This window comes from Acartia tonsa, chromosome 2 (assembly GCF_053477335.1).
Source record: "Acartia tonsa isolate MP-2025a chromosome 2, ASM5347733v1, whole genome shotgun sequence".
NCBI lineage: Eukaryota > Metazoa > Arthropoda > Copepoda > Calanoida > Acartiidae > Acartia > Acartia tonsa.
The window spans coordinates 25,086,440-25,097,233 of record NC_137261.1 but is presented as its reverse complement, the minus strand read 5'-3'; the positions used below and the strand labels follow the sequence as shown (position 1 = coordinate 25,097,233).

The window sequence follows — 10,794 nt, the reverse complement described above, 5'->3', positions numbered from 1 at the left end:
GGGGGGCGAATTTTTTTTTATTTTTTTGGGGGGGGATTTTTAATTTTTTGGGGGGGTTGGGGGTGTCCCACCCCCCAAGAAACTAGTTATGAACCTTCCCGGGACCTATGAGAAGCTACCCTGTTAAGGAGAACCCGATCGGTTCAGCGGTTAGCGAGATCCTTCGGTACAAACATACAAACACACAAACATCCTGTTACTTTATTATAAAGATTTGTAAAGTAGACCGACGTACTTTAACAGTGCACTTAACTCTTTGTAAAAGATGTCAGGTTTAAAGTAATAAGGAATAACGAAATAAAAAATGTATTTCTTTGATGTTTAGCATAATAAGAAAAGCTTTTTTTGTAAAGCTTCTAGGGCCAGCTCAAGCTTTTTAAAATACTCTATAAAAGTCATATATTATTCTAAAGAAAATGAGTTACAATCTAGCAAAATGTCTCTCGTTTTCCTTAATCCTTTAAACCAAACACTCAACAAACTGATGTGATGTAAATTAGTCTTCATCCGACACTGAACCATCTTTTGTAGGGTCACTGATCATGCTCAATACCTTAAATTACATTTTTGATATAATTCTTTTATCACCAGGGACAGTGATTATGACAAAGAATTCTATGTGAAAATTTCCCTAATACCCACTATCTTCTTTTCGCCTATCTTTATCAACTTCTCTTTAGTTACAGCACACAACAAGTTTTACGCTAAGTGGCGTACACCAAAATATCCAATTTTTCAGCATTTCAAATGGAATTAAATTGCTGAATCACGGCCACTGTTTTATTACAAGATACAAATGAAGATACAGAGATTATTCCTCTTATATCCTAGTTTAAAAACATATTGAGGATCCTAAAACTAAGCTTACAGTTTTCTATCTGAGTATCCCTAGGTAAGTTTTACATAATAAAAAATCCGCGAAATAAGTGGAATCCAATATACAGATTTTTTTCTGTTTTTATCTTAAAAAAACAATTTTACATAGTTTTTACCTTTCCTTCGTCCATTCCCTTTGTGACCTTTTTAAATTGTTCCACTTCTTCCTCAAACATTGCTGAGAATGGCTTCTCTCCCTATCAAATAAAACAATAGTAATTAAAAATTTTTTAGGCTGTATGCTACTAACTTCTATTACTTAAAGCAATATACAAACAAAGCATTGTTTTAGAGGTCCAATGGACCATTCATATGACGAGAAAACATTTTAAAATCGTGGAAGAAGAAGAAAGGAAATATTGTTAAGTTAAAAGAATAATCTTATGACAAATATTGGCTTAGGAGAAAAATACCCCTTTCAAAGTTTTTAATTATTTTTTCCATCAAAAAGAAAAGTTGAAAATAAGAGAATGGGGGTATTTTCCTCATGCCTGGCAGCCTCACATCTACAAAAAAGGGGATCCTATCCCTGTGTGAAATGAAGTAATCAATATAACTTATCTTGACTTTACTTAATGTAACAGAAAAAGAAGGTAAAACTACAAACCCTTATTTTCAATTTGTTTAAAAATAAGAGAAGGATATGGAGTTCAATGCTCAACAAGGCACTTTGAGAACTATTTCCGAAAAAGGGCAGCATTCCATGCTTTTTAAAAATAAGTTTACCTGGTATGCAAAGTATGATTTGAACTTGTTGTATATTTGGTCAGCTTTCTTCTGGATTATGTCAATTGATTTCTCCATCTTTTTCCTGAAAACATATTGGTTTTGTAATACAGAATATACATGTATCTATAATACAAATTAGCTTGATGTCTGTCTGTCCGTCCGTCCGTCCGTCTGAAGCTTAAGATCTCGGTAACCACTGAACCGATCGGATTCTACTCTTCAGGGAATATAACTACTGGTCCTGCTGGGTAGTTGCGAAAATTTGCGATCCGTTCTGTTGGGTAAGTAATAGAAGATGTAATTATACCTCTTGTGGCAAAGCCCCTAGAGGCTAGGGGCGAAGCCGCTAGTATTGAATAAAGTAAAAGCAATAAATGATATCAAATAATGATGAATTATACAAAGCTAGCATGAAATTGGGCATTCAAATTACTTGCATAAAACAGCCTTTTCTTATCACAACAAAACATTAACAAATAGGAAAATAAAAATAAATACTCAATAAGGAATGATGAAAATGCATGTTAATCTTGATTTTCAGTCCTATTTTCTATGAACATTTGTCATTAATAAGAGATACCTAACACTTTTAAAGTATAAATCTGTCTCAACCATAACATTTAAAATTAGTAACTACTGCTGCTTCACAATGAAATATATTTCAAAGGAGAAAATCTTCATTGTCAATCGCATCTCTTAGTGAAGTGAATAAATCAAATTTAGCTTGGTAAGTTTAGATAGAAAAAAAGATAACTTACTTAGCATCATTATCCGCCCATGTATTGAAGCTATGAGGACCAATATATTTTCTCAATCTTCTAACAGTTGTCACAATATCTGGTTGTTTCTTCAACATAAAGGGAACTATTGCCAACTCATTCAACTCCTCCAGAGCAGCTATACACCTAAGAAGAAAATTATGCACATATATCCAATATAGAAGAAATTAAAGTTCATCCACTTTAGCCTAATAATCAATTAAAAGTTTATTCTTCTGATTTACCTCATCGACCCTTACCCTCCCCCCCCTAAATATTGAATATTTTGAAAATAGGGGGTTTTAAATTTTTTTACCTATGCGGCGGATGGCCTAACTTAACCAAAGCTAATCTAACCTGATCCGAAGTAAAAAAAAAAACAAAAAAAAACCTCAGCCCCCCCCCCCCCTTCTTATTTAAAATCTTTTTAAAACAAAGAAGGTGCTCGAATAGGTAATATTTACTCTATAGTTGAAAAATATCTATTAGAATAATAGTAATGGTAAGGACCAAGATAAACCACTATGTGCTAAACAAGAAAGCATATCCTAGTCACTTTCTTACCTTTCAGGTGAAGGCCTTTCCAAATGCAAGGAAGATTTAACAGCTATGTCTAACTCTACAAGTCTCTGCTCCATTTTCAACCACCTAAATTACCAAAAAATAACTTTCTGAATGTAAAAATATTTTCTTCCGTGCCTTAATCAGTCAAGAAAAAAATTATTTTATGCATAAATATAAATATAAATGAAAAAATAACAGCTCATTTTTACAAAGCCTATGTTGGTACTTTTCAAGTAAGCTTATTATGATAGCAAGTAGGTAATGGTAAAAATCGTAACAAATGTAAATAAAGACAACCAATAGTTTCCTTACTCGACCTTTATCTATCAGAAGTCCCTAACTTTGATTAGATCATATGTGTTTTTTTACCTACCCTAAACTATCAAATACACCTAATAGTAAAGTCTTTTTCTCTTTTTCTATACAAGTTTCTTCGCCCCTCCTCTCTAATGAAGGTCGTAGTAGATTACGAAAAAGACTAAAACCACCCCAGGACACTTATAAAGCTTCCCTAAAATTAAAAACAATTAATGTTACTATTTCCGAGATCTTTAGTTTCAGACAAAAAAATACTTACTACTTTACATTATTGACTGACCCATCCTGACCTTAATTTATTCTTTCTTTTCTCGAGTTTTCTTGCCTTGTCCTCTTCCGGAGTCTTGGGAACTTTATTATTTTGTTTTCCTGGCGAGCTGTTCTCCTTTCCGTCAGGCACTGTCCTGCTCCTTCTACTTGTCTAAAAATAAAACAAATTGTGTTCTCAATTTTATATTAATTTAGGTAAAAGCTGTTGGATATTGATGAGTCCTAATCTAACAATGGATATTAAATAAGTGGATTGTGAGAGATTCTCGCATACCCTGATGAAATGTTTCTCCCAGTTTTGACCAATATCTGAGAACCCCAAATTGACGACAAAATTCCCCTATCACAATATCCGCGTATTCGATATCCACATACCTACTTCTAAAAGTAATATCATAACAATCCAAGGAATGGAATACAAAATCCTAACATCCCTTTTGTTTCAATTTTTATCATTCTAATTATGCTAATCTATAGGATAAGTAGGCCAAGCCCCCCCTGTCTTCTTTGTACTTATGAGGAAGGTACAGCGAGAATACAAATAATTAAAAACGTTAAGATTTATCCTACCTTGTTTTCATTTGCCAGAGGTTGAGTGGGTGTGGCTGGAGATTCTGTTTCAAGTTTCCTGGATTTAGCGGCCCGCCCACCTCTGCCTGTTGGAACTGTGTCATCCTCGCTTTGGGAATCGTCACTCTAAATTCATTACGAGTTTAAAAGCGCGGATTTTTATGTTATTTTATCATTAACAACCTGAAGATTTTTTCAGGATAAAAATGTATTTTTGCTTGTGAAAGAAGCAACAACTAAAGTTTAAAACTTCTTATATTCCTATAATCTATATTTTTCTACTCTACAAATTCTAAATAAGTGGTAAATAGATTGGGTAGACTAAGATTAATAAAAGAATTAAAAGAAACAAAATGTGGTTGTTAGAAATGAAAGTGGAAATTTAAAAAAAATAGTGCAATTAATGTTCAACCTTTTTAAAAAGTTTCGGAGTATATTTGGATATTTACGCTAGCTGTGTTCAATCATTTTAAAAATTGAAAGAATAGCAAACCTTTGAGGCAGCTTTAGCAGACTTTACATCATCAGCCGCAGTCTTCTTTTGTGCTTTAGCCTCGCCAGGGCCGCTAGGAGTATCTGGTGCCGCCTTTCTTTTTCCCGTAGCAGGCTCGGGAGTATCTTTAGGAGCAGCTTTGGGTGTAGATTTAGGTGTGTCCTTGGCGGATTTTTTAGCTTTGTTTGTGGTTGGAGTGTTCGTTGCAGGGGTAGCAGCATTAGGGGCTGCTGGGGTGCTTAAATCTGTTAATGGTGCATCATCCTAAAAATTAGTTATTATGTCAGAAATATTTTCATGTAAAGGGAATAATACAACCATTAAATTGAAACATGAGGAATTTTTTTGGCATGGACTAAGAGCTTTGATATGAACTGTGAAGATTAAACGTGCATTTCCAATCGGAGCTTACTAAAAGAACTTTAATGGCGCGCCCTGAGCCCTCACCTACTATATTATAAGTTTGATTTACCAGTTCGATTATAAACTTAATTTATGCAAAAGATTTTGCATTGAAAGCATTGATTGAAGACAATATCATAACACTTTAAATAAAAATTAGCATTTTAGCATTTCTTTTGGTGTTATACTATGTAAGTAAAATTAATAATAAATTAATATAAATTGAGAGTTTCTTTAATGTTAAAAATCGAAGATCAGAGGAGATGTCATTTGCTTTTGAATAATTTACCTCAATACCAGCTAATTCGGGATTATTTTCAAGCTGTTCCAATCCTTCAGGGTAACCTTTTCTTTTCATATTCTAAACAAAAGCAATAGAGATGATTTAATGAAAGTAAGCAAATAATATATCAGATAGAATAACAGATATTTTTAAAAGCGATTTTTTTAAGGGTAGGTCCATCCGTAAAGGTAAGCTCTTTTCATTAATTTAAACAGGTTAGAATTGTCTCATTTATTTCAAACTTTGCATGGTGATTCCTATAACAGTTAGGTACGACTAAGAAAGCGCAGCAACTCTATAAACGTTTCCAGAAAGTACTTACCTTAGCAGCAAACTTTTCTTTATTTTCTGCAGTATATATCCAAATGTCTTCATTCTTAAGAGTGGCTGTCTCGTATGTTCCATAAAAATAGGTCTTGTATCTAAAAATAAAACTACTTTTAATGGAATGGCTGTCTAATATGTTATTGTTCAAAGTGTACTTAAATCTAAATTAAAAGCTCTTTCTATTATCCCTCCTCTTCAGTTTTATGGAATATTATCTATAATACAAAGTAGAATGATGTCTTTCTGTATGAAGGTTAAGATATCGGTAACCAATAAACCGATTGTGCTCTACTTTTAAGTGAATATTGGTCCTGTTGTAGTTTTCAGCTATTTTTAGGCCATCCTATTTTTCGATAAAGCCTTTGGAAAGTTTAAAGCTTTTTTTAGCCCCACTCTGCCCTTTTGAATATACAGCCCTTGAATCTAGGGGCGTAGTATTATTATTGTACCTGTCCTTTGAGGGTATACTAACAATTCTTGCAGGCCATGGGGGATAACCTTTCACCTTAAAGAAAAAAAGACGAATAAGTTAACTGAATTTTGAATTCTTAATTTGGTGAAACATATGTCTAATCTTATCATCAATCAATAATTTTACTCTACAAAGAGGTAGGTGTTATATTGTTTATCATAATTGGAAATATACAAGTCAATTATGTTCATCAGCCATCATCTTATCCCTTAATATCATAATCTCATCAATATTTTCCACCAAAAAGCCTTTCGAGCACTTGGAAACCCTAACTCAACTTTAATAAAGTCGAGGGGAGTTAGTTTACTTTCCAGCGACTACCATGGGCTACCCAGCACCAAATATAGCCTAACCTGGACTAGGAACAAATAAACAAACGAAAAACTAATCACCCCACACATTTTCAATTCATTTGATAGGAGGGTTGTCTCTGTGCTTAATAAGGCAATTTGACGAAAAAACACCAAAGTAACTAACAAAGAAAAAGGGGACAATGGGCTGTCCTATAATAACGCTTTCTTATTCTTCAACTTAACAACTTTGGGGACTTAAATGAATTTTGACTGGTTGATTAATTAAGTTCAAACGTTTCAACCACTAATCTTAATCTACAGAAAGGGTAATTTTGCGTTTTTGTTTATTAGTAATCGCCTTATCCTTTTAGATCCCTGGTAACTAACCTTTGCAAATACCAGGTCCCCAAGTGTGAACTTGTCTCCCTTCGGCATCTTTATACTATTTTAAATAACTCTATTATCTGAAAGTTAAATATAGTATAAAAGGATTATGATAAAATGGCAGTGTAATAATATTAAGAATTATCAACTATTACAATTAAATATAGATGATTACAATTTTCATTCAATTACAATTTAAGATAATTTGTATTACTAGAAAATCTTTTAGCACTGAAGGCAGTGGAATTTATAAGCGGTTCAAACATAAAATTATTCTCCAAAAAACGGATAAAAAGTACATGCCGAAAAATATAAATCTAAAATATCATTTGATAAAAAAAACTTAGGTAGAGCAAAAATGAAACATGAATAAATATCATAATGAGCTAAAAAGCAGGTAAAATTCGCACTAATAATTAAAGGACTCATCACAAATGTGATTTTTTGAATAAATATACTTTAAAATACTTAATATAGATTAAATAAACTTTTATAAAACCTGATACTAATAATACTAAAATAGATGATTATTTAATGCTTTTAAGATGAATAATAAAATAAAATACTATATATACATAGTTACCGAATAGACAGGGGTTATTTATTTGTTTGATTTGGAAACAAATGCCCAATTATCAAACAGCAGCCATTTCAAGGCTGCAAAGCATAAAAACGAGAATTTCCAATATAAAAACGGGTATGATAATATTTTATAAAAAAGATTTCGAAGTTACTGAAATTGAGAATTTTTCATTTTCTTGGGCTTGTCAACTTGTTTTTTGATGCAGGAGTTCTCACTTCGGCCAGTTCACTGTTTTCTTCGGAATTGTCAAATCCCTGAAAATATAAAATCAATTTTAGCTAACAATATTTATTTCAACTTCAATAATAAAAGAAAGTTTGTACACTAATAAAAAAAATAAAATTTTGCACAGGTCGTTTTAAAGTTAGCAATCCAACCTTAAAGGGACTGTGAACGTAAATTTTTCTCATCTTAATATCAAATCTTAACATTATCTCATTCATAATATCTCACAGATAGAGCAAAACGCGCTTTTGTTTGCTTAAAAAACGGCTTTTTCCGACGATTTTTATAAGGTAAAGGGAAAGGAAGAAATTTTCTGTATTATATAAAATGTGCATTAAATTGCTTTTTCCTCCCATTATAGCTAAAATTAAACTTTTTCACATAGTTCTTGATTTTTCCTAACGGTTAAGCTGACTTTTAACATAATTCTTGCTTTAAACCAATGTATAGTTACTTAAAAATTGATAAAATAAGCAATATTTTTTATGGAAAACCAAATACAATAACAAATCTAGAAACAGGTTTTTTATTAGTATCCAATTAACTTTAGATGGCCCATCTCTCGCCCACCTTTAATTACAAATTTGTATATGATAAAGGCGCAATATTTCTTTATAAACAGTCTGATAAAAGTGTAAACTAATTCTCCAAAGTGGGTTATTTATTGTCCAACACAATAAAAAAGGATATTATTATCTTAAATAACCTATGAGATTCAACCCTTTGTAGACAGTGAGGTATTTTTTTTGTCAATAATACGAATTTAAAATAGGTCTTTATTACCTAATTACTACGTTATAAAAAAACTAATTAGCAATTTTATATCATAAAATAAATCCTTAACAGTAAGTAAATTGTTTCAACTATATATGACACGTTAAATATCCCTACAAACATTATAAGAAACATAAACGTTCAGATTTTCCCTGTTTTTTCCTTTTTCCCTCTCAAAATACCATAAAATCAAGGCATTATTCCTGGATATTTTTGTTAATAGGACGTTTTTGGTTGATCATTGTAGTGAAATGTGCTTAGAAAATGTTAAGATTTAATAATCAGATGAGAAATTATTACGTTCACACTCCCTTTAAGTTTTATCGTATTTTTTAGAGTTTAACTAAAATAATTGCATTTCAAAAACAAAATTGATAGCAAAGTACAACCCCCCCCTCCCCCCGTCCACGTCTAAAGCCTCAGTTTATCTGTTATTAATCTGTTCAGCTATTACCTTGACCAAATTGTCTAGTTCTGTTCTGAGATCTTTTGGTAGACTTGTACGATCATACTCAGGCTTGTACTTTCTTACAACCTTAAAACAAATCATAATTTATAGATGAAATCTAATAACATATATTTGATTTGGTAGTTATTTAAATTATTTGTTTACATTTTTACACATGTATAAAACGACTGCTGTTTGTCTCTAAAAGGCTTTTTTTTAAATTAAAAAGTGCTACATATGTCTAAAAAATAATGTTCTTGGTGTTCTCTATAATTCACTTCAGAGAATCGAACCAGATTTTAAAAGATATTATATATACCTAATGATGATAATCTTTGCCTTTATAAAGGCGGAGTTGAAAGAAAAAACTCAAGACGCTAATTTTAGTCTACCAATCAAGAATCCGAATCCGCTATTAAAAAACGGATTCGGATTGCCACCCTATATTAAATAAAAAAAATCGAAGCACATAATGCGGCTCTGACTGTCCTGTACGTACACTATTGTTTAAGTCAATTTAATGTCAAGCAGAAAAAATATAGTTGATATTTTAACTGTCAGAAAAGATATTGATACCTTCTATAAAAGTTGATTTATATTTTTAACAATAACTCTATTCTGTACCTTAGCTAGTGTAGCATAAGTTCTCTCTAGATCTTCCACAGTGAAATCATGAGTAGCAGTGACAATCTCCTCGTGAACACCAAACAAACTATTCTCGTCAACTACCAGCACCTTGGGAGTATCGTTCATCTCACCAACATCTGTATCAAGCATGTTATTATTATCTTTAAAACTGAAAAATATGAAGAAGTAAGACATTTTAGCAGAGAGAGAGAGAGAGAGAGAGAGAGAGAGAGAGAGAGAGAGAGAGAGAGGGGGGGGACAATGGGATGTTAATTCCACGAGTCCACAAAGTTTTCTTTTTCGTTGGCTTCACAAATTTAGGGACTTAAGTGAGTTTTGATTGGTCGATGCATTAAGTTGAGTGTTCAAACGTTTCAACCACTAATTTTAATATACAGAGGGGATAATTTTGTGTATCATTGGGGATGTACATCAATTTATCGGCCACTGTCTTATCCCTTGAGATCCCTGCATTTTAGTCTGTAGCTGAAATGGGTGTTTCTAGTTTGTTTATATACTTAAGGGAAGATTCATTATGAAGTTTAAGGCTAATTTAAAAGCCCAATCCCCTCCTAGAAGTTAAAAAAGTTAACATATATTACAAAGCAAAAAGACTATGACTCTGAATTAGCTTTACCGATTGAATTGTGCATTCCAGGAAAGCTTGGGATTTCTTTTGGAAGTTTAATTAGAATTATACTACAAATATAAAATGCTTTCATGAACAGTTGTAAGCGTGTACGTAAATAAGTATAACCTTTGATCCTTTCTTTTTCAGAGTTTTTCTGTTGTTGTTTACTCTTAACTTCGTCTACAACCTCTTGTTGTTGTTGTGACTGTTGGCGACTGCTGCGGGGAGTAGCGTCAATATGATTTACAGCTGCCGCCTCCTTTTCCTCCTAAAAATCAAATTTATTTTTAAAAACTAGCGGCGGTTGTACCGCTAGCCTCTTCGGACAATGCCATATTTGATTTATGTCCTAACCTAACCTTCCTAAATACAATGTAAATGGCTTTTTTCGTACTTATCAGTTGCGAATCAACTCTATAATTTACTTTGTCCATTCGTCCGTCTTAAAGGGGAAATGTGCTTTACTCGGCTACTTTATAAATTTTCAATAGATCCGTAGGTCAGTCTGTAATGCTCTTTACGATATCTAACTACTATAGGGGAAATGAGTTTTCCTCTGCTGCTATCAAAAAAGATTTAAGTTAAGTACCAATTTTTCTACCGAAAATTTGAATTGTGGCAAAATGATGCTTTGATCTACAGTCTACACTTACCATAGATTTGTTTCTCAGAGAAGCACTTCTTGGCATTCTAGGACTTTCTTCCATTGGCTCCTCTCTCTCAACCTCTTAAAATGTTAGTTTCTTGTTATTGAACTAGTTTAATTT

At 32.3% G+C, this 10,794-nt stretch overlaps 2 protein-coding genes across 4 annotated transcripts; both read right to left on the bottom strand.

Moving 5' to 3' along the window:
- Positions 1-207: 207 nt before the first annotated feature.
- Positions 208-6,829, bottom strand: LOC145307556 (uncharacterized). Of its 2 annotated transcripts, XM_080150022.1 has the most exons (13): positions 6,743-6,829; positions 6,040-6,095; positions 5,586-5,685; positions 5,270-5,341; positions 4,579-4,842; positions 4,086-4,211; positions 3,536-3,666; positions 2,928-3,011; positions 2,364-2,510; positions 1,603-1,687; positions 993-1,073; positions 467-553; positions 208-254 (listed from the first exon to the last, which is right to left on the bottom strand). In XM_080150022.1, the coding sequence occupies exons 1-12, from the start codon at positions 6,788-6,790 to the stop codon at positions 497-499; spliced, it is 1,251 nt and encodes a 416-aa protein (XP_080006148.1). In that variant the 5' UTR covers positions 6,791-6,829; the 3' UTR covers positions 208-254; positions 467-496. The 2 variants fall into 2 exon arrangements, with proteins under 2 accessions (XP_080006148.1, XP_080006141.1); XM_080150015.1 differs by lacking the exon at positions 208-254 and having other exon boundaries at positions 459-553.
- LOC145307574 (uncharacterized) lies at positions 6,819-10,782 on the bottom strand. Of its 2 annotated transcripts, XR_013875515.1 has the most exons (6): positions 10,681-10,782; positions 10,154-10,295; positions 9,394-9,533; positions 8,776-8,856; positions 7,239-7,576; positions 6,819-6,970 (listed from the first exon to the last, which is right to left on the bottom strand). XR_013875515.1 is itself a non-coding variant. In XM_080150031.1 (5 exons), exons 1-5 carry the CDS (start codon positions 10,732-10,734, stop codon positions 7,490-7,492), a joined length of 504 nt encoding a protein of 167 aa, XP_080006157.1. In that variant the 5' UTR covers positions 10,735-10,782; the 3' UTR covers positions 6,819-7,489. The 2 variants fall into 2 exon arrangements, 1 of the variants encoding a protein (XP_080006157.1); XM_080150031.1 differs by having other exon boundaries at positions 6,819-7,576.
- Between the last annotated feature and the right edge of the window lie 12 nt (positions 10,783-10,794).